This window comes from Oryzias melastigma, linkage group LG11 (assembly GCF_002922805.2).
Source record: "Oryzias melastigma strain HK-1 linkage group LG11, ASM292280v2, whole genome shotgun sequence".
NCBI lineage: Eukaryota > Metazoa > Chordata > Actinopteri > Beloniformes > Adrianichthyidae > Oryzias > Oryzias melastigma.
The window spans coordinates 11,678,978-11,702,513 of record NC_050522.1 but is presented as its reverse complement, the minus strand read 5'-3'; the positions used below and the strand labels follow the sequence as shown (position 1 = coordinate 11,702,513).

The 23,536-nt window shown below is 37.0% G+C and overlaps 3 protein-coding genes across 6 annotated transcripts in view; 1 reads left to right on the top strand and 2 right to left on the bottom strand.

Annotated features, from left to right (window-relative positions):
- The window catches only part of LOC112137495 (CCR4-NOT transcription complex subunit 3), a 33,638-nt gene extending 26,115 nt beyond the window's left edge, over positions 1 to 7,523 (bottom strand). For all 3 annotated transcript variants that reach the window (XM_024259856.2, XM_024259841.2, XM_024259850.2), the window contains exons 1-2: positions 7,312 to 7,523; positions 3,045 to 3,107 (exon numbers count right to left, since the gene is read on the bottom strand). In XM_024259856.2, coding sequence (XP_024115624.1) covers positions 3,045 to 3,069 — 25 coding nt within the window. In that variant the 5' untranslated portion in view covers positions 3,070 to 3,107; positions 7,312 to 7,523. The remainder of the gene's footprint in view (positions 1 to 3,044; positions 3,108 to 7,311) is intronic.
- Positions 7,524 to 8,948: 1,425 nt separating this feature from the next.
- On the bottom strand, positions 8,949 to 14,450 carry LOC112136350 (coiled-coil domain-containing protein 106). Its single transcript, XM_024257989.2, has 7 exons — positions 14,173 to 14,450; positions 12,719 to 12,916; positions 12,447 to 12,638; positions 12,106 to 12,258; positions 11,812 to 12,033; positions 9,979 to 10,139; positions 8,949 to 9,692 (listed from the first exon to the last, which is right to left on the bottom strand). The coding sequence occupies exons 1-7, from the start codon at positions 14,210 to 14,212 to the stop codon at positions 9,537 to 9,539; spliced, it is 1,122 nt and encodes a 373-aa protein (XP_024113757.1). The 5' UTR covers positions 14,213 to 14,450; the 3' UTR covers positions 8,949 to 9,536.
- A 246-nt stretch (positions 14,451 to 14,696) lies between these two features.
- LOC112136872 (transmembrane protein 238) lies at positions 14,697 to 16,553 on the top strand. Of its 2 annotated transcripts, none has more exons than XM_024258835.1 (3): positions 14,697 to 14,843; positions 16,020 to 16,177; positions 16,252 to 16,553. In XM_024258835.1, exons 2-3 carry the CDS (start codon positions 16,027 to 16,029, stop codon positions 16,413 to 16,415), a joined length of 315 nt encoding a protein of 104 aa, XP_024114603.1. In that variant the 5' UTR covers positions 14,697 to 14,843; positions 16,020 to 16,026; the 3' UTR covers positions 16,416 to 16,553. The 2 variants fall into 2 exon arrangements, with proteins under 2 accessions (XP_024114603.1, XP_024114612.1); XM_024258844.2 differs by lacking the exon at positions 14,697 to 14,843 and adding an exon at positions 15,840 to 15,954.
- Positions 16,554 to 23,536: the final 6,983 nt, after the last annotated feature.

Genomic DNA, 23,536 nt, shown 5'->3' with positions numbered 1-23,536 from the left:
CTGTTTAGTCCAGGAGAAAAATAAACTCATAATAAAAAACAAACAAAAACAAAATATTTAGTACAATGAAGTAATATTCAGGTAGAGTTTTTCTAAGTCACGCTCTTAAAAAAAAATAGTGATAAATTCTTCTGGAATAGTCCTGGGATGTATTGCGATACATATCGTATCGTGAGGCACATATTGGGTTATGGTTTGTATTACCAGACTCTTGCCAATACACACCTCTAATGGGAACTAAGAAGTGTGGACTTGTCATCGACCTGCATCTAAAAAAAACACAGACTAATGGTTTGTAACCTACAAGGTTTAAAAAAAGGTTTGAATTAAGGAGGAAAAATAATAAAACATATGCAAACATCTGTGAATTATCCACATTTTTACACTTTATTATGTTTTTATTTGTTCTATTTTCTCATTTCTTTATCTTTTTCTGTGTTTTATCCTTTACTTCATTGTAATTCCATGCATGGATTTCTAAAACTAAAACTCCAAAATGATGTGATAGGGATTCGGTGTTACATAGGTCAAAGATTTCTACTTTTATTAAATGAAAAAATCCTGAACTGAAAACAAAACTTGCAGGTGAAAGGAGATCTCTATGCTCTTTTAATAAAAACTGCCAAGTTATGATTCTCTTGTTTCATTTTGGATGTGTGGAGATGAAGCTGTTGACCCGATGAGCGTAAAGCCGTGTCAGTCTCACAAACATACGTGGACACACAAGCGCGCTGTGAAAGGTCACCGGCAGCGGGAACACGGACGCTCTGACAGGACTGGTCGCCTGAACAAACTCCACCCTGACCTCCTAAAGTCTCGACGTTACCCCACTTCAGCGAGACGCTTCTTATTTTTAGATCAAAGTCGGGCTCCTCTGTAATAATGCATTAAAGACTCGACAGCGGCGGCACGTGCTCCGGTCGTCTTTGCGAGATAAATGAGAGGTTTTGTTTTCCGTACTTTCAGCGATAGAAGCCGCGGGAGTGCCGCTGAAGGGGATGAGCGATGCCGGTTCCTGTCAAAACTCGGCACTCAGCCTCCGGTGACAAACGTCAGCTGAAGACGCCATCAAAGCGTCGAACTGTTGCATTGAAAGGAGCTCCAGATCCGCACAGAGCAGCTCCCCGAAATCCAACTGATGCTGGAAGACATTTCTACATGTCCACACATTTACAGCATGATTCATTTAGTATAGTTTAAATTTAGAGATTCTGATCAGACGTACATTTCTGGCCTCATCTGTAGGTTGCATTTATGCAAAGATGTGGAAAACACAAAGCTTTGCTCCATAAAAAAGCATAAAACTCTGTGATCCTTCCAGAAAATCCATCAAGCAGCAGGAAGAGCTTCTCCGTATATTGAGAAAACCTGTTTTTGGTTACGAAACTCTAGGAAAACAATATGACTGACAATTTAGGTGTTCTTTTTTTAACGGTATCTTTGAGGAAAAGAGCAGTCTGCTTGTTGGGTTTCACAGCTGTCGGGTGATGAACAAAAAAGAGCAGATCCCAAATCAAAACATCTCTAAACGCCTTTCGGCAGACGTTACAAACTCCTGTTGGAGGTACGCCACGAAAACCCGATTGTTTAGAACAAACATGATGCAACAACGAGTCGGGGTTGCTTCATGACTCTGTCAGACATGCTTGCAGCAACTGTAGGACTAAAGAACCAGGAACTGCATCATTTATGTCCTGAGAGCCATGAATCTGCTGCAAGCAAAAGATCAAATTCAAAAATGATTTTGTTGAAAATGTTTTAATATTCTCCTTTTTGTATTATTTAAAATGGCAAATTCACTACATTTTTTAGCAAGCTTACGTCCAAATTTTAACAGCTAACTTTATTTTTTCTTTTTCTTTTCAGAAAGTCACAAAAATTAGCAAATTGATTTAGTCCGACCTTCCACGTGAGTTACAAATATTGCAAAAATCTTCAGAAACGAAAAAGAAAACAAATGTTTGAAACGTGATTCAATTGTTGTAGAGAGCGTCATGGGAGTTCTAGCTCCACCCTCTTGATGACAGGCGGCCGTAGTGCAGTGGTAGGGCGGGTTCGATTCCTGCCTTGCCCACCCATGTGCAGTGAACAAGACAGGTGTAAAAAGCAGTTTTATCGCATACAGTAGACTGCTGGATGGCAGCAGCTCTGATTGGAGGATGTGCATCTGTCTATAGACGACAGGCGTCAATATTAAGTGCCGCCAGCTGCACGGAGGTATATAAAAAGCGAACCATTCTGCACCACTGGTCTTTTGCAACTCAGATTTTGAGCAAAGATTATAACCTTGCCAGTTTACAAATTTTAGACAGCAAGCCTCCCAATAGAGCACAATGATCTGTCTTCTTTGTATTCTTCTCAGCATCAACCACAATTTGTCAAAACGCAAAATATGGTGCAAGTAGTAGTAGGGGTGTGGACTTCCAACACGCTCACTCCTCATTGGCGAGAGTGGTTGCCATAGAAATGTAGACTCACATCGACTTGGGCAAATCACTGATGATGTCTGACCCCAACACGATGACGTCCATATGGAGAGAAAATTGCGTCTGAATTGACTTCACTTGGTTGGAGCCAAAAAATAAACAATTTTCTGATGGTGACGTCACACTCACTCGCTCCAGTTCCGATATACAGTCAATGGTGGAAACCAGTCAGACTGAGGAGGCACATTTTTGCACAAACCTGAGTGTGAACAAACACTAGGTTGCCTGGTTGACAGAAACAGACAAACCCAACCAAAATAGCAGGAGGAAACATGCAAAATGCAGCTGACAGGGTTCAATAAAAGGATCCCGGATGCTGCACCACATACAAAACTACTATAACGGTGTCGGGTTAGGACGGGGTTACGTTTGAGGAGCACACATGAGCTCAGCCTTCGATGACAATAACCAAACGAGAATGAGGTCACAATGAGCAATAATGTTAGGAAAAAAATTAAGCAAAACAGCAAAGATGGAGGAGATAAAGCAACAAAAAACACAAGGCATTTCCTATTCTGAGGTCATCTTGAACTACAATCAAACAGACAAAATCCTCACCTTGAAGTTTCCTTTTATCGGCCATGACTGATGACTAAGATGATGTCTTCATGCCTTCTTTCACTGCAAAGACAAAGAAAGAACATTATACAGGGGTATGTTGTGATGAAAGATAAAGATTTGGCTTTTAGGGAGACTGAAAAATGTTTCCTTTAGTGAGCTTCATATTTCTGACAGAGTGGAGCACCTGTCTTTAGGAAAAGATCTCCTAAAATATAGTAAAACTTAAGACAGAAAACAGCTTTTCTGTTGGACAAACAGTTTGTCCAGATGTTTTTCTTGAGTTCAGGCAAATTTAGCAACAAATCATTTACATGTGTTTATTGGATTCTCCTTCCACTTCGACTGCAGCTTCCTCCTAAAGCTGCAGACCAGCCAGAACGCTGGAGGAGTGAAAAACATCATCATGTTACAGGATGACACTCTGCAGGGAAGAAGCAGTGGGGTTTTTTTTGGCGTTCATGTAAGTGTTAAACTAGATCACAGAATGCAATAAACAGAAGCCGGGAATGACACGCAAAGTGCACAGGTGCAGCTCGGCGCAGAACCACAGGTGCTGAAGCGGCTGAGGCAAAACATTCACAGCACGAGTGTGTATAAATCAGGTGTTTCTGCAGCATCACTTTCACCAGGCCGTTGGGTTTAGTACGGTGTTGTTTGTGTTAAAAAAAAAAAAATCTTTTCTTCTCAATCTGATCTTCATTTAATCAAATCCATGAATCAACTCCTTTAGGATCCACGTGGGAGTGTTGTAAGGACTAAACATTGGAAATCTGTACAACATTCTGGATTTAAAAAAAACTATTAACAATAGTAATAATCTTTATTTTAATCAATTAGAATTGTTTCCTTCTGACCTCAGCCTCAAGTGGTTTTCTGTGGAATTTCCCAAGTTCAGTCAAATTGGAAAACAAAAGGAGACCAGGTCAAACGATGGGTCAGAGAACAGTTCCAGGTCCCAGTCTAGAGTTCACGTGTGCGTATTCAGACTAAAACTATACTCCGGTTCATCTGGGGAAACAAACCTTGGATCACTTTAAGTGGACTAAATGTGTTCAGTCTGAAGACACCTTGAGTGAGAAGAAAGAAAAAAAAACAAAAAACCCAGAATCCCCGTCACCTACAATATGTTTTTACACGTGTTCATGGTCATGATTGCTGTGCAGACAAAGCACAGCAGCAGCATCAGAGATGTGAGGAGTTTGATTTCTTTCAATGATACATTTACTTCTACATATGTGTTCAAAATGAGTGCGCTGACATCATTTAGCTTTATATACAACAAACTTATTTTATAAACAAGTGTTATATGTTGTTAATGTAACATAAACTCATGAGTTATTTTAATTTAATGCAGTGTATTCAGTATTCCTGTTTACTGACTTGTGTATTTGGTCTTGATGTTCAGTTTTCTTCCAGTGGAATGATTTGAAAGGATTTGGAAAATTGCAGGAATAAATGAGGTCCAGCCAAGTTCCAGTGAGTGGATCTGATGGACCATAAAAAGGAGAACGCGTCCAGACTCAGCGTGTTCCTGCAGCTGCACAACACGAAAGATTCAACAGTAGATCTGTCGAGAGATCAGGGTTTACGTTTTTTTTGGAAAACAAAATAAAACACGTTTTTCCTGTTTTCCACAGAACTCGTGTGTGTGCTTTCAAAATATGGTTAAAGCCTTTAAAGTGGTGTGTAAAAGGGAATGACATGCAGTTGGAGCTTTTTTGTACAAGTTGTATTATGTGTAATATTTTATAGTTTGGACTTCTTTAACAAACAGCTTCAGATACATTTTTTTAAACTAACAGTTATTTTTTTTCCAAGAAAATATATAACAAAAATTGATTTTACACAAATTTATGACTCTTAGATTTCTTAGTTTTGGAAAAGATTGCTGGTTTGTAAACGGGAAAACAGAAACACTAGCTTCTTTTAAACCAGAAACTATATTTAAATTCCCCATCCAGGTGGACAAAAAGCCACAGCTTCACACCTGATAATAAGCCCAACAGTGCTTTATTGTTAATGTGTCACGTTTCCTGATCAGTGACCTCCTTTGCCGCACTGTTTTCCATCTATCAATCCACTTTTATTAGGCTGGAGTTGAACTATAAAGTCACAGCAGTTATCTGGTACAGTCAAAGCAGCCAGGCTTTAGCATTCCAACTACAGACCTCTCACTGGAGAAGACAAAACAGAGTAAAACATCTCAAAAGTCTAAATCCAGTTTAATATCTGTTACAAATATATTAATAGAAGTAAAATCCTCAGCTCTGCATTGATTATATTGTGTTTGTTCCACCATCAACAGACACGTTCTGCTAACTAAAGCGATATTAACTTTATTGAACAATAATCACAGAAAATAAAATAGAAAGTTGCATTCTGGGAATTATTTTTCTTCTTTTGCTTTGAATTTATTCTTTTTTTCTTTTTTTTTTTTTTTTACAAAAAAAGCAGTTAAATAGTCACAGAATTTATGAAAACTCTTGCGTTAAGAAATTCAATGAAATTCAACAAGTTGTTGCAGTTTTTCTCCAGTAATTTGTTTTGTTCTTTTTTTAAGTGATGAATGTAGGGAGCAGTGCCATGGAGTCGTCTTCTTCACTTTCTGTTTTGGAAGATTCTACTGAAAATGAAGCATTGAAGCTCCTCCTCTTTGACAACTTCCAACATGACTTCAACCGAGGTCAGCTCATGGAACAGAAAGTCTAGTTTTTGGCTAAAGCTGTCCGCTCAATCCACCTTAAATGACAAATTCAACATTAGTTTCTGTCTTTGACTTCTTATAATACTGGTGCATAGAGTTTCACGATATGAGGAAAACTTGCGATAAATATTGCGATGACAATACACAGTAAAACAACTAATACATCATTATCATTTTGCTGCAGCAGTTTTATTTAAATAAAAGTCAACATAGTTTTAATTATCCTCCAAATGGGCCACGTCTGCATAGTAGTTGGGCAACTAATTTGACAGAGTGAGTGTAAAAAGGAAAGCTGGTAAATATAGAGTCAACCTAACTTAATGATTGAGTATTATATTAGCTAAGTGGCCTTATGGTAGAGTGTCCACCCTGAGACTGGAAGGTCGTGAGTTCAAATCCAAGCCGACTCATACCAAAGAGTCTAAAAATGGGACCCAAACCCTTCGATTGAGAGATTAAACCACTAAATAGTACCTGAGCGCAGCTGTGTCTGCAGCTCACCGCTTCCACAGGGAATGTGAACAAATTTCCCACATCTAGATAAATTCAATCCAATACTCTCTAGTACACTCTAATAACAACATTGAACATAAAATTTTGAGTGTATCAAACGGTTTCTATGTAGTACAAACTCTTCTTCTTATAGAAGAAAACTAGCCTCCAACAGAGTGTTTTGGTGGAGGTAGTGTGATGGTTTGGGCTGGTCACTAACAAAGTGAGATTCTGCTGTCAGAGGTAATCTCAAATCTCCACAGTCTGGAATTTATCTCAAACATTGAAGATGACAACTTCTAGTTCTACCGCACAAAGAAAGAGACTTGCTGACTGTTCCTACAGCTACTTGGCTGCACATCCCACATAAAAACAAAGCCAGCAATATTAAATATGTAATTTAAAATGATTTGTAGATTTAGTTCAGGAACTATTCTTCCCAAAAAAAATCTGCCAAATCCTAATGTTCCTACGTGTTCATTAAGGAAGTAGATAGACAGAATAGTGACAAACTCACTTTCTGACAACTGTTTGTCCGCGTGCAGGGCTCACGCGCTCACAGGCTGCATCACGGTCTAGTCCGAGCTTTACTTTTCCAAACAGGTGCTCACATCTGTCCGTCTGCCTCATCGCTCTGACACGGACTGGTCAGTCAAAGTTTGAGTTCCCACACAACTCCCAGCTTTCTCTCCTGCGTCTGAAAGTCGGAACTCTCCCGCGAGCTCAGTCAGGAAACTCGCTTGCTAGCTTCAAACCCCTCCGCGCAAAAATGTTTGCTTTACATGGGGATGTTTACAAACAAAGCAGCAGCAGTAACATCCGAGGAAATGGACTTCCAAAGAAACTCCGCTCTCAAGTTTCACCCGCAGTCCTGCGGAGCTAGTGCAACCATTTTTATTTAGCGTGCAAAAACGCGGACTACAAGTTGTCAGAGACGACAGCTGCAGCTTCCAACCGGCAGTGCTGTTTGATGCGGGAGACACTCAGTTTGAAAAGGGGACAGAGCAGAGACAGAGAGGGGGGGAGCCACAGAAATACATCACCTCTCTCACACTGCGGCTCGTTTACCTGGATTTTTCTTGGTTAAGATTGATTTCCCCAGCCCAAAAGCTCCAGTGAATCTCTGCTGAACTGATGTGACGAGTAGTTTTTCTAAATTAAAAAAAAGTCAATTCTTCTCCTTAAACAATCAGTCCGCACATCCAAGATGGCTACCAGGAACACCTCCTCCTCCGATGCTGGTTGGACGGTAGCCCCGCCCGTTTCGCCTGTGATTGGTCCATCGGGAAAAATTCCGATGTTCCATTGGTCAATAAGGGTGCCTGTCAAAAAAGACGTGTTTTTTCTACTTCCTGTGCAAATGCTGCTGTGATTGGACCGCTCGGAAAGGTCAAAGTGTAGACTAGTTCCGTACCTCTTGGCACCACATGCCTGATGGGAAACTGAGTTTAGTCTGTTTTTATGCTCTCGGTCTAAAACTCTGGAAATTGGATTACCGCTTTGTAAATAAATAAATTAAAAAATAGAATGTTTGGTCATTGTTTTTTATTTAACTTATAGATCTGACACTCAACATTGATAGTGTATTCTTGTTCCTGTTATGACAGCTATAAAAACAAAATGTCCTTCCGTAAAACCTTTGGAGTTTGCATCAATTTCTTCTTTTTATTATTAATTTTGTGTATTTGACAGCAATTTTTAGCAAATACATTGCAAAAGACAACTATTGCCCCAAATAAATATTGTTTTATTATTTCATGAAAGAAAAATAATAAATCAGTAATTATTTTTTTTAATTTTGAATAATTAACAAATGTTTTTCTTTGAATATCAAGACTTTTTTTTTTGCAAAGTTACTTCCAGCTTGTGTCTCTACAAATAGTTTGCTTCAAAGAGTGAAAATAAAATAGATTAAGGTATGATATTTTTTCAGAGTTCCTTATCCAAGCAAATGTACTCTGCAAAACATGATGTGGTCTGAAAACAACATCTCACTGCAAACAAATCAAGACTTTATAACTGAATTAAGACCCAATACTTCAATCCAGACAATCAAAGTGCCTTCAAAGAAATGCTAAAGGTAAAAGGTACAGAAAAAACTCAATGAAAAGGGATTTAGAAGATTCTAGCTTGTACAGTTCTCTCATTAATAAAGTATAGACAGAAAAAACTGGATTCCTGCAACTGAAATTCCTCACAGATGTCAGTAATTAAGCCTACAGTTCAAAAGTCTTTAACATGTTTTAATCCATCAAAAGAAATCCTTCCTACTGTTTAGCAGTAATAATCTTAGCAGTAAGATGCCTCTACCAAAACAGTTTTTAAATTAAAAAAAGCTGAACTTTGAACTAAGAACTTTTTATAAACTGACATTTCCCTCCCATGAGTTCAAAACAAAAAATTAAAAGCGAGTCAGTACAACACCCTTGATGCTGTTCAGGAATTTGTGTCAGAAAAAGAACTAATGTCAAGTAAAACTAATTGTCTCTGAAAAAGTAACAAAACTCATAGAAATGGAAGATATTAAAAAAATGTAAAAATAAAAATGTCAAAGAAAGATTTAAATAGAGTGCAATTTAAGTGTTTTGACTGTTTTAGTCCTTCCCAGAATTCTGCATTCAACCTTTGTAACTACAATATCACTGTCTTCCACTAGATGGCACTGCAGACTGTCACCTGTAATGAAAGACTCCAAACTATAAAAATGCAATTAAATGTTTCTCTTGCGATATTTATTCCTTCCAGAGGCAAAACAGGCATGATCTGCAGTTTTTTTTTTACCACTTTACAACATTTTCAATTGATCATATCAGTAACAGTTTGAATTACTCCAAACTTTTATACACTGTCGCAACTTTCTGTTTCCTAAAACAGTAAAACTCCGTCAGGAATATTTTTTTTTTTTTGCTTGTTTGTTTTAACACATTTGAAAATGCAACAAAAATAGGCTACAAATCTTAATTTATAGGCTTGATTTAAGTGTAAAATAATAAATAAATAAATAAATTATCAAACAAAAAATACATCAACATCTGGAAATGTTCACTCTATCTAAACATTGGCAAAAAAAATACTTATTCCCGAGTGAAAGCCAGAAAAGAAAGATCAGCAGCTTCCAACTGAAAGAACATAGCGAACTGCATTAACATAAAAAAAACAGAACCACAAAAAAGCTATTAGTAATTTCTTACATTATTCAACCACTTTTTTATTAAGGGGACCCACTTAACGAGGAAAAAAAAACTGTCTTTATGTGTGGCAACAAACCCTCAAAGACTGAATTTCTTTGGGCTTCAATTTCTGAACCTGTATGAGATGGGGAGCAGCTTGTGGGTCTTTTTCATGCTCTGGACCTTGGCGTGCGTCTCTTCATCCATGGTCTTGTAACATCTCCGAGCGTAATCCAGAAGCTTCTCCTTTGATGCCTCAAACTCTCCGACGTCAGACACCTGCAGGAACAGGAGAACTGGTGGTGAATCCTTCATCCTGAACAACCCAGAAACACTAGAGAACAATGGTTTTCTACTGTTGAATTTTGTAAAATCTGCATCTAAAGGAAATGCAAGAAATAAAAATGGAAAAAAGATGAGACAACAGTTGTTGGAAGAAGTCCACGTGTGAAGAAGAGCTTCATGCTTTAGCTGCTGTTAAATCCTCTCATCTTTCCTGCTACTTTGAAATCATCTACGAGGAAGTGAATGTCAAACAGAAACGACGATATCCATCAGAACAAACCTTTTCTGGGGCCACCAGCAGCAGCTCTGCTATCGGGGAGGTGGAGGCCATGGTGTTCCGGTCCACTCCGTGGATCTGAAAGGCTCGAGACATGCTCCTCACCCGCTGGTAGGTGGACAGGATCTTCTTATAACGGATCAAAACTCCGTCTGGGTCCTTAACTGGGAGAGGAAGGTAAACAGAGATACCTGCTCAGTCAAAGACGGGACAAAAGTAGAGTTTATGAAAACCCTGTTTTTGGTGTTTTTAACATGTTCTGAGAGGCACTTTGCTGATGATGAAGGACGTCTATGAAGATAATTAAGCCCAGATTTCACTTCTGTTTTATTTTTATTCAAATAATTGTGAATCAAATGAAAAAAATGCTGTTTTGAAAAGAGCTTATTTATGATGTAGAAATACGCTGGAAAGGCCATAAGCCTCCTGTTCTGAGCCGTCAGCAGCAGAGAAGGGCCAAGGGTCCCGCCCATAACTCGGAGGCAAATTTCCAATAATCTCCTGCCACTCCGCAGAAACTATGTCCTAGAATACAACAGTTTAAAAAATGGCTAAAAGCAGAATAATTATAACTAAAGGACCACAGGGGACAGTTTTAAAATCGATTAGAAGACTATCAGAGTGGGACTTCAAACTCAGTGTTTGTCTACTTTTGAATTTACCTCTGGAAAGACCGTTCGCTTATTTGGTATAATTCAATCAGCACATTTTCCATGCTGTATTCAAACACTAGACATAAGATCAAGCAAAAGGGAAAATTCTGTGGCCTTCTACTCCCTCACTAATAAGGGGTGCTATTCAGTTGGCTGCATCCACAATGAGCCTTGAACTGTCTGTGTACCTCTCTGTCTGTCTTGTTCTTGGTTGTACTGAAAAACAAGAATTTCCCCCTGTGGGATTAATAAAGTAATCTTGGATCTTTAATTTTGCTTTGGAAACCGAGAATTGTTAAATTAACATTTTAGATGTAATTAAAAAAAAAAGAACCAATTTAGTCAACAAACAAATCAAGTTGTTTTTGTATTGTAAAAAAAAATCCAGGTGAAATTCATAGATTTGTTCTTTCAGCCACATATATAAAGAGTTTGTGTTGATAGATGCTCATCACAGACCTCACAGCTCTACGATGTGATCTTTTTTATGTATCTGTACTTCAGTCTGACTGTGTGGCTTCAACCACCAGGCCACCCAAAAAAATAAGAATTTCTGCTTTCCAGTTTTTTTTTTACATTTTTCCTGGAATTCTGCTTTTTTACAGCTTTTTCTCTCATATATTTTCCATATTGTGTTTGTGGAAAATAATAGTTTTTTGGAGCAGTTTGATCCAGCTGGATTTCAGGTGTTCTGCCGGGTGGAATCTGCTCACAGGTGGAGGCGTGTCTGTCCACTCTGAACTGTTCGCCTCCCGTAACGTCAACTAGCAGGATTTGCACAGTAAACCGTGGAATTTCTGCAATTTTTTAAACAGCACTGGTGTTGATCTAGAAAATTCATGTTGGTCCCCATACCAAGATAAAAAATGATCGATTTCCTTGTTGTTGCATTTCTGAGAGTTGACATTTTCATTATGCTCCGCCCCCCACAGCGGGTCCTTTGCTGAAAACTTTAGTGAAAGTTTAGGGTAAAAGTCCTCGATTATTTTTAGAAATATTCATGACCTAAGCCTCACTCTATCATCAGAGAGAACTTCACAAGACCAGCAGATTTTTGGAGAACAGAGACTTTGTGACAGATGAACCCACATTAGCAGAGGCTGTTCTCACTCATGGGGCAGTCTACTTGCTGGGGTGGTGATGGATATTTCCAGGAAGGATTCGCGTCACATGACGCCCTCACCTCTTTGTCTCTCCCGGCCATGTGTGATCCTAAAGATCCTCCTCATCTTCATCCTGGGCTCTCCAGAATTCCGTGCTCGGCCCTTCTTCTTCGAGCCCTTCTCCACCGATGAGTCCTCCCCCTCCTCTCCTTCTTCCTCCTCCTCCTCCTCCTCCTCCTCTTCCTCCACGTACTCGTCTTCAGTGTAATATTTGTCTTCTTTGACATGAAACTCCTGCTTGACTAAAGCAGAAAGAGAACACATGAATCTCTCTTCGGGGGGGAATTTGTTCATCTATCCGCAGTCTTCCTCACCAGGAATGGAGATGCTGCGGCGAGCTCGAGATCCAGAGGCCTGCAGGCGTTTGAGGGTCATTCCAGATCGGGTGGTCATGGGGGAGAGGGGGTCTGGGGGGCAGCTGGGTTGGACCTTCACAGCTCGCTGAGCGTCACCACACCACTCGGTGACTGCAAGCAGACGGAGCATCAAACTTTACAGCAGAACTAGAAACTCTCAGCTCTTCAACACTGGTCCTATCAAGAGGTCAGGAGTTAAAAACGTACATTTTCTTCCATCTATCCTTAAAAATCTTGCATCTTCTCTACATAAAGTATTTGTCTTAAATCAAGGCTAATATTATAGGAGTTCAGCAGACCGTCTGGACCCCTCATGCTGACGATGAAGCGGTTCAGCTGACAGCGCAGGAAGTTGCGCTCCTCCTCCAGCTCCTCAATGCGCTTCTGCAGCCAGGCGTTCTTCTCCAGGGAGACGTACAGGTGAGCCCTCAGGTTGGAGACCAGGATGAAGGTGCTGTACTGAGAGTGAAGGGGTTCCTGCACCCCGGAGTCTGCAGGAGGACAGAAAGACGTCGACAATCAAACGGGAAGCCGGAGAACCGGGAAAGCTGAACATCGTCCACCGACGCACCGTCCATCATCTGCTGGCCGTGGTTCAGCTGGAAGGCGGGGGGCTGCTCCGCGTTCTCCTCCAGGGGGAAAGAGACCTCGTAGGCATTCAGGTACATACCCCCACCTCCTCCTCCTCCATCCCCTTCCCCTTCTTCTTGACCTGCAGCTGCTGAGGATGTCGACGACTGCGGCGCATAATGCTCTGACACACCTACAACTACAGGGTAAGTGAAATTTGAAATAGATTTTATTAAAGGATTAACATTACAGTTAAATTGATTTTCTTTGCAGTGAGGCTGTAGTAAAATAGAGATAATAAAAGTGCACAGAAATGCAACAGAGAAATGAGATATTAATCACAAACAGGATACTTTAAAGGGGATTAAATTAAAAACCCAACTTGTCAAACATTTATTAATCAATTTAAGCTTTTTTTATCTTTAAATCCCCAATAAAATGATAAATTTAGCTATAAAATGAAAATAATAAATACAATCAACGATGAAAGAAAGGAAAATGTTTGATAAAAATGATAAAAAGAGCAATTTCTGAAGGTTGAACAACTATTTCTGCAGTCTCTAATACTATTAGAACATATTCAGTTAAGAAAAATATTTAAAAAATAAATAGAATGTTCTAAAATGTTACAAAAAACCTTTTTCATGCCAAACTTAAACATGTGACGATGCTACAAGCTAAAGCACACCTTCAGATGAGTTTCCCATTTAAACACTGATGAAGATAACCAGTTTTTGTTAGTATTTTTAGTTTTTAGCTATTATTTATAATTTATGACTGACCATCTGCTTATGTAAAATTACCTATGTGAAGTCCAAAAAATTCTTTTGCAATATTGGGCCACATAAATATAATTGAATTCAAGGTAAATGTGGGCGTGGCTTCAATTTCATTTCAATTTTCTGAACATAAAACGTTAGAAGTTGCACAGAACAAATGAGATCTGCAGATGTTTATCCTTGAAATATTTCCCCTTTTTAGGGTTTTTTTCAATATTTCTTAACTTTATAGGCAAATTGCTGTGTAAATTACTAATTAACAGCATCCATTAAACATTTTTTTCTCATTTTTGCATTCAACCATCCTTTTTTTTTACACCCAACATGCCTCATTTATCTATTTATTCCATTAATATCATCACACCTGATGGGCCAAAACAAGAAATTAGCCTATAAAGAGAGACATTTTTAATCACGTGACCTTTTAAAAACAACATTTCTAATTAACTCGATGGATGTCTCAGGTGTTGCATATTAATTACTGTTTATCACATATGTTGGAACAGTTACACATTTTATATAATTAAACACTAATTTATAAAACGTTAATTAAAGTGTTAATTTATTCCAGCAGTTTTTCATTTTGTTTCAGACTAAAATCGTCTTTTAAAAAAAGTTTCTCAGGTTGAACGTGAGCTCAGGTGTGGGATACGTCGCGTTCCAAAGCCGCTGTTACCTGGCGGGTTTGCGTCGTGTCTGCAGTTTGGAGGGTTCATGGCTGTTCCGCAGGTGTACTGATGGGTAATAACCCGCGAGACGCCGTCACGAGTGTCCGGCGGTCCAGAGAGCGGCTATACTTCTGTAATACAGGCCTCTGCACGCGCCAGCATCCACGCGCTCGCAGCGGCAATTACCTGATTATAAGTGGCACCAACAGGTGTACCGCGGGCAGATTTGACAGCATCACACATGCGCAGAATCGTCCTCCCCAATTTGATCCTCAACACTCATTTTCTTTTGTTTTATTTCTACAAAAAGCAAATAAATTGAAGTAATTTTAAAGACGTTAAATATGTATTTATATAAAAAAAAAAAACTGAGAGAACTGAAAATGGTTAGAATTCCTTCACTTTTAAGAACAAATATTTTATATATTTTATTAAATACAGCAAAAATATTTATGACGATATCTTTAAGATTTTTCTTGAGAAAATACTCCAAACTTGAAGGTAAATTCAAGTGCCTCAAGAATGGAAAAAGAAACTGGTGGGGGAGAAAGAAAGAAAAATAATACCGGAAGTGAGTCACCTTAGAGGGAGGAGCTAAGGAGGGCGGCAGGTAAACGCGGAGAAAAAGGGAAACTATCAGAGCATAAATCCGTTTAACGCTAAGAAAGACGACAAACAGGTAAGGAAACGGTAAAAGTTCCCAAAACTCGACAGGTTTGAACGATTGAGGAGAAAGTTTTCCCCAAAGTTAACCTGAAAGATGTTGATCTGTAGTGGAATCCATTTTCTTCTTGAAGATTTACACCTTTTCTAACCTGATTTTTAACCCCAGTTTTGTGTTTTGTGCTGTGAACCAGGGTCTTAAAAGCGTCGTACAGTAATTCTGCTTTACTGGAGCTCCAGCTTTACTCAGTTTCTTATTTCTCCTTTGATTTTCTTATTTTTGAGGCTCAAACCACAGCTCTAGAAAAATCTGTGAGATTATTTAATTTTGCTTCTTTCCATTAAAGCAATTAATCAAACTCTATAACAACCTTTATATTTGGATTCAATGTGTCGTGTGTGCTTCATGTATGAGTGCAAATATGTTGATTCATTAGGGATGGGACAATTAATTGATTTATTTTACTACGATTCTACCAGAAAACAACAGTGGGCTGAACTTTATTAAACTAAAATGTGAATTAATTTGACATTCACTCTTGTTTACTTGTTTAGTTTTTTTCTTTGTAAACATATTTAATTTACATTTGATTATTTTTAAAAAATAAAATCAATCTCGAACACTTTGGGCCTAAGATGTCCTGAATCAATTTTAAAAGAACTAAAATTCATTATGAATTGTGTTGTCAACCACAAATTATGATATAAATCAATTATTTTCTAATGAATATTTACACTCTTAATATTTATGATTAGGAACAATTATAATGTCAAGAAGATACTATCATCTTATTTATTTTCTAATCAATAAATTAAATAATATACTAAATTGATTATGTATTTTTATCGTATTTTACTTTTGTTTTTACTGCTGAAAAATGCTTGACATAAAAAAATCAATAAATAAAATAGCATTTTTGAGTATTTGTTTTTTCAAATTGTTGTGAATCAGGAGCAGACAAAAAAAGAGCATATTTGTGACGTAGAAAGAACACTGAAAGGCCACAAGCTTTTTACTCCACTCTGCAACAGAGAGGGGAACGGGGTGCGGGGTTGCCCACAAGCAAAGTCCTGCTGCTCTGCAGAGATGATGTTCTAGAAAACAGCATAGAATAGACCAAAAGATGGTAGGTCTTTAAGATGTTTTTATGACCCAAAATGAATTGGGTCCTCATTAGCTCCTCCCTCTCAGCTGCAGCATGGCGCTCAATGACGGGCTGACCCATTGCAAACTGGCGCTGGCCTTTGCCGTCATCATGGACCTGCTGGGGGGGACCGCTCTGCTGGTGGGAATCTTTGCCCGTCTGCAGATCAAAGGACAGGATTACGGAGATTTACTGGTCTACAGTGGTACGTATGTTTGTTTGAAAAAACACCCAGAAGTTTTCCAGCCTCTAACGTGCTCATGGACGGCGCGCCCGCAGGTGCTCTGCTCGTGGTGGTCTCCCTCGCCGGCTGGGTGCTGTGGTACAGCGGGAACATCGATGGCCTGACCAGCAAGAAGGAGCTCGGACACATCGGCAGCGCAGTGGACAGGCTGGCGCACACCCTCAGCCGGAAGATGCGGACACGTAGAGATCGCCACTGAGCGCGCCTGCTCCGCGGCAACCGCCACGTCTGTTAGTATTTTGCCTGAAAACTGAGGTCATGAGCATTCCTACTGCTTTGTTACAAAAGTGTTTTATTTTTTACGCCTGTCAGATTTCAAATAAACTTTTGGATTAAATCTGTTTTTCTTCTATTTTGATCATAAAGAGATCTCTCATGAACACAGAATTTAAAAGTTCAAATGTAAAATTCATTTTATGTTGGCGTTTTTAGACGGATTATCTGACTCGGATGTTTCCTTATTCTGTAATCGGCAGCAAAAAGTGCAAGAAGATCCGGAAAACAGGCTTAGTGGGAATTTTCAAAGACCAGGTCGATGATGTACATGACCTCTGACTTCTGTGGAGGGCGCCGTCTTTAAAAAAAAAAATCATTTTTTCAAACACCCTAACGGATACATCTATACATGTGTCATTTGCTCAACTAAACCAGTGATATGAACCTTAAATACTGATTAAAAGCATTTATTAACTAACCAAACAGGCAAACAATGATGCACAACTTCTATTGTCTATTATTTTTATGGGGAGAAGTGGGAGATAGACCAGATCCAGACATTTTTACAAGCAATAATGTCACCTCCCTCTGCATAAATGCAACAATTTGTGATAAACTTTATGGTTAACTAAAAATGTACACAATTTCTCTTTTTTATGTTACAATATAAGCCAAAGATGCCAAAACTCAGATTTAGACCAATAAGCTAAAAGTAGAATAAAAACATTGGTAGATTCGGAAAAAAGACACTGAATTTAAATGAGTTTAAAATTCAAAGGGTTGCAAAATGATTCAATTCTAGTAAAGTGAAAGTGTGAAGTGTGCTTTGAGAGTTTTGTGTTACTTGAGATTTTTTGTGAAGCCTTGAAAAATAACCAACAGACTGAAACTTTCCTGACAGTTTTGTGAGAATTAGAAATGATTTTAACCCTCTAGTGACCTCTGAGGTCACCAGTCCGTCTACCAATCACATTAATAATAGAATAATTCCCCATTATAATAGTTTTCATTCAAAATTTAAAATGAAGGCTTCAAAAAGAGGAAATCTTTGGTTTAAAATAATCATAAGAGTTCTGACACACACAGCTTTTTTTGTAGATGAGTGTAGATTTTTAAAACATTTTTTTTTACATAGTTTTGATTTTTTTCTGGGCCGTGTTTTGGGATTTAGACATTTTTATTTTGTCTCTATACATTTTATCTTTTGCTATAAACCATAAAAACTGTTTGCTTTGATTTTTTTAATGATTTTTTCAGTTAAAAAAAGGACAAAATGTACTACTCAGAATTGATTTTTTTGACACTTTTACTGTGGATTTATTGTGTAATACAATTAAAAATGTATATAATTAAAAAAAGGAAGCTGTACTAAATAATATGGATATCAAGCATTACACAAAATACAGTTTTAAAGATAAATTGTTAAAGCAAACTGTAAAGAAGTAAAAATACAAAAAAAGGCACCACGTTTAGGAATCCTGATAAAAAAAATCTGCAATTTGCAAAAAAATAAAAAATAAAAAAAACATGAAGAAGCTTATACAGTGACACGGGCCTCTCGCTGCTTCTGATAAAAGCCGATCTGAGTGCTCCGCCCTCACCACACCACCGTGGTACCCCCCACCCCGAATAGCTGCTCCGAATCTCCTCTGTGTCCACAGGTTGGTCTGGAGATCAGTGACTGAATGTGAAGCAGATGTCTTTGAAAATGAGCTCACTTCTCTGTAAATGAAAGTTAAAGAGAGATAACAAACCTGATTTTTGTCAAAAGAGAAAAAAAACAGATTTATTCATCTATTCAATTTCAGAAATTTAATTTAACATCAAAAATAAGTAAAACTTACATATTCAATTAAATAAAATGAAGGCAAACATTGGATATTTGTCATTTATATCAGTTTAAAAATGTAGAATTCTTAATATCAGCTGATATCATATTGATTTTTGTAATAAACACTATAAATAATGATGTTTCTTTTTTCCATTCATTCAAAGTTGAATTTATTGTCTGGAAACATAAAAATGTCTATTTATTATGTATTTTGTGCTTGTATTGTTCTATACATTTGAGACTATAACTCTGCAATGCTCAAGTATTTATATTAGAGCAGGTATTTTTTAAATCAAATATTTTTTTTCAAGCATATATTACTCCTTACTTCTACGTGAGTAATAATATATCAAATATTCCTCTTAATTTGAAGGTATTTATGTTCTACAAACAAGAATATCCAATCATATTTGTGGTGGATTTTGCTCCCCTCTGCTGGTTAAAAATGGGTATTACATGGATTAAAGATGAACTTAAGATCAGAAGAGGAAAACCCCCAAACATTTAGTTGAAATAAGACAAAAACTCAAGGGGGAGATAAAATTTTAGGTTGGATCAGCACAGACAAAGATGTTTTCTCTAAAAATGAGATTATTACTAATCACCTATCTGCTTAAAAGTGCATTACTTTACCTTAAGTTGGGGGATATTTAAGGAGCAGAGAATCAATGTTCTTTATTTAGAAGCCAATTGCACAAGTCTGGTCAAAGATCTGGGGAAGGACTTCACAGCTCCGTTTCGGTCCTTGCCAGTTTTCCATGACTCTTTCTGTTTTGTGTGGCGGCCAAATCCTCCTTACGCGGCCCAACATCACCTCTTTTACCTCCCCGTCTCCCTTCTGCTCCTCCATTTTAATCCCCGCGCTCCTTATAGTCTCAGGATTCCCTTCCCCAAAGCTCACTCTAAACCGAGGCTGTGGGTTAAAGGTGAGGTTGTGGATTGTGAGAGGAGAAGACTTGTTTACAGAGCCCCATGGAATGGAAGACTGCTAATCCAGCAAAGCCAGATACCTCATCGTCTGAAGGGGAAGTCTTTTTATCTAAAAGAGGAAAGGTAATATAGTTAAACTGAGGTGCAGATCACTGAGAACATGGACTGAGCAGCTTCTGTCTGCCCCCACATAGAGACTCTTTCTTTATACTGTTCAAACATTCAGGTGCTCCAAGACATGATAGTTGGAACTTTTTCCCCTTCAATTAATACTTTTTAAGATTTTTTTTTATTACTCTGTTGCTTTAAAGGATATAGGAGTGCTCAAAGTTTCCCCTAAAACTCTGTTCCTGATTATTATTTTTTTATTTAATTTTTGGGGATTTTTTTGTTCTCAAATTCCAAATTTTTAGTCAGTTTTTATTTTCCATTTTGTTCCATATACCACAGTTGAAAATAAAAGAACATTCCCCAAATTTATCAAGTGTTGTCCTATTTTGGTGTATTTGTTATGACAAATACTTTTAATTGGGTATATTTTATCATCTTTTTTAAACAAAAGTGTTCCAGTGTTAAATAAATTGTTCAATTTTAAGGTACTCTTAGCAGCTTTAAATCTTTAATTTACTTACTTTCAAATTCTACTTTAGATTTAATCACATTTCACAGTAAAAGTGAAGATCAACCAACTTAATGGATACAACTTTTCAAGACAACATTTGAAGTTTGATTTTGGCATTTATGAAGCTAATTTTATTAAGGAGCATTTAGCTTTAATAAATGTAAATTATGCTGATTTTGTAATTTACGTCTTTTTTTTAAAAAATAATTTCAAATAATTACATTTGCTGTTGAACCTTTATTTATCCAGGTAGGTCGATTGAGAACCATTTCTCATTTACAACTATAACCTGAGTTTGCAGCGACAATACAAAAGCAGAATGACAATGCAATCTAAGTTACATACAAATGAAAACATGACATATTCACACATTAATATTTACATGTTTACAATAAAAAGACAGAAGAAGACCCATAAAACCCACATTAAAGATGCTTTAAAGGCAGAATATGCTTTCCAGAGTGAGTGAATGATGATTTATTTCTTGATTTAACCCTTTAACATCTGAGGTGTCGCCAGCGACGCTTAAAAACATCCGTAACATACTGTAACTTTTCAATTGTCAGCACGATCAAAGTCATTCCAGCAGATTCTGGAGGAGAAAAGCTGACAATTGAAAAGTTGCAGTAAATCAAAGAACATAAACACTGGAGCTCCAGTGTTAAAGTGTTATGAGTTGACACGTTTCAGAGTTGGAATTCTGCCCTCATAAGGAGTCTGATGATTCAAAATCCTCATTTTAGTTTTGTTAGTATTAATCCAAAGGTGTAGACTGGAGGAGACCTGCTGCAAATCATTGAAACTATTTTGAAGAAATGAAATGTCAGTCTCTACGGAAAGGATGGATACGTACAAAATAGTGTCATCAGCGTAAAAGTGAATGAAGGAATTTCCAGCAACAATAAGCAAAAGCAATATTTAAGACTTTTGTTTGATCAAATTTTCCATTGTTGTTTAACATTTTTACCAATCGTTTTCACCTTTTATTTTATAATTATTTAGCTGCAATTTAAAAATTACAGACTTTATTAATTTAGTCTGGCTACTAATACGAAATATTATGGTTTAGAAGAGTTAAAATTTTTATAATAATGATTCCTTTTGGTTCCATAATTCTTTTTTTACAGATTTGTTTACCGTTTAAAGATTTTTTGTTTTTTTTGTTCTGCTCTTTCTTCAGCTCAAGTCAAACAGCTGTATCTGCTTTTAGGTTAGGTTGGAGCAATTTTAAATTTAACTTTTTTTTTTTTTTTACATTTTTTTGCACCTTTTCAAATGATAATCAATAGAAGTTGCATTGTATTGAATATTTTTTTTAAATATTTCCCTGAACTAAGTGAACATTTATAAAATTTTTAAAAACTTAAATTTTTTTTTTTTGTTTTCTTTTATAATTTGATCTATAATTATTTCTATAACTCTTTATCTTTTAGGTCATCTATCTATATTAAATAAAAAAGAAGAGCTATTGATGCTTTACACTTTTTCCAGTAATCTATCTGTCTTTTGCTTTGCTTTTACTTTCAGCAAAATCTGAATTTTTGCCGCATTTAAGTCAATCTATTGAAACAAAGAAGCAATTTAGGTGTTTGGAGTCCATAAGAGAAAGGAATGAAAATAAATAATGCAATTTCTTCTTCTTTCAAATTGTTGTATGACACGGTAAAACAACATTCAGCTTTTTCACTTGCTTGAAACGTAAAGTGACTAAAGTGAAACATTCTGTGTTTTTTTTAAATAATTTAATAAATAACAATTACAAAAGTAGTCCCAGTGAAAAATAAAGTACAATGTGTCTGAATCATTCAAACATCGTTCATCTTTCCTGTTTTTATCTGTCCAAACAGATTTCCTGAAACATTGACTAAAAGCTTCAATGACGATATGCTTCCTCCCATGTTCGGGTTTCAGTCCCGTTTCAGTTCGGGACGATTTTGAGTCGCCAACTCTATCGAGGCATCTGACGGAGTTGGTCAAGAGGTTTAAAAAGCGTTTGACATAATGACCCCTGAGCTCAGCAGAGTCCAGACAGCTGGTTTCCCACCTACTCAGAGGAAGGTGCTGCAGCCACATGCACAGATGCACAGTGACAAGAGAAGCAGATGGTGAGGTCAGCAGTCAACACTCCATTAAGTACATTTAAATCCTGTTCTGACTGAAGCACCAACACCCTCCACCCACCAAGCTCTGTAGGTTTAACCGTTAAGTCTCAAGGACCAAAGTAGTCCAGGAAAGCTTTTACTTTGTTGTGTCATCTGATCAGGTTTGGAGCAGATAGGCAACACTCAGTAGTTAGTGTCCATTTCCATGTTCATTTAACTTTATTCTGAAAATTTCAGCCACATTTTTTACTCGTTATTTCACCAAAAGTGGCACTTTCAGCAAAATATGACTTTTCAACTGTCAGATTCTGTGTTAGACTAATTAAGAACATCCAAAGTCTAATTTACCAAATAATATTTGCCATATTTGATGTTTTTCAACTCTTTCAGCTTATCAAACATTTCTAATTTACAGACTAGCTTTTGCACATTTTTTTTATTTTCAGCTGATATTTGGGTAATTTATTATTTTACATAAATTTCTCCCTAAAACGTCGGCATTGTCCTACTTTGTTCTATTTTCTTTATCCATAACACACAATCTTCAGTTAATTTATTAGGATGTCTTGCAGCATTTTAAGCATTGCTTTCAATCAATCTCATTCTTTTCAGATGTTGCTTCAGCTAACTTTGCTTTCAGTTCTAAAACTCATGTATTGTTTTTGATTTTCAGGGCACACTTTTTCAGATATTTTAGCATTTCCCTTAACATTTACAGCTAAGAAAGCTAAATTTTATTCATTTGAAGCCCATCTGGAATATGTTGCAGTTCCTCAATAAACCACTGGAGGCAGGTTTCAAAATGGATTCAATTGATTCCCAAGTTAAAAACTTCTAATAAAGCAAAAAATTCAAATCTCAGAAGCTTTACCAAATTTTTATTTCTCAATTTATTTTCTTGACAATTATGAAAAGGTTTAAATAAAAATAAATACATACTTTAACACTAAAACAAATTTATATTTTTTTTGGGGTGGGGGTTAATCTGCATTTTTTTTTTTTTTTTTAATGGATGAATCCAACAGAGCTTCAAGTTTTATTTTGTTGTTTTTCTAACTTAGTCTAGCAGTACTGAGTACTTTTGGTTTTAATTCTCCCATTAACTGTATAAGAGAGAACTGGACTGAGTGGGTGTGACGTCACCCACAGAAAAAGTCTTATGTCAATTCAGTCGCCATTTTTCCACAGTACAAAATTTGCCATGTTGGAACCAGACGATATTAGTAAGCGGTGATCGGTCCGAATCAGCATTTCTATATCCTGCATATCAGGAGTGAGTTCATTGGAAAACCCCACCCCTTCCACTGAAAATCTGTCAATCAAATGTTTCAAACATTCGAGGCGAGGGTCTGCGGGTACCACATGTTTTTACTGAGGCATCTGATTGGTCAGTTCATAACTTGAATAACTTCTAATTAAGAAAAAATATCATGAAACAGAAAAAATAGGATTAACAAAAACGTTAAAAAAAAAAAAAAAAAAACGTTAAAAAAAACGTATTAGAGCAAAAATGGTTATTCTGACAGACAAAATGACTGAGTAAATGCTGTTTATTTCTCAGTTGACGTTTATAGGATTTTCATTTTTTCTATTTGGAACGCGAGGGAGAGGGGTCACTT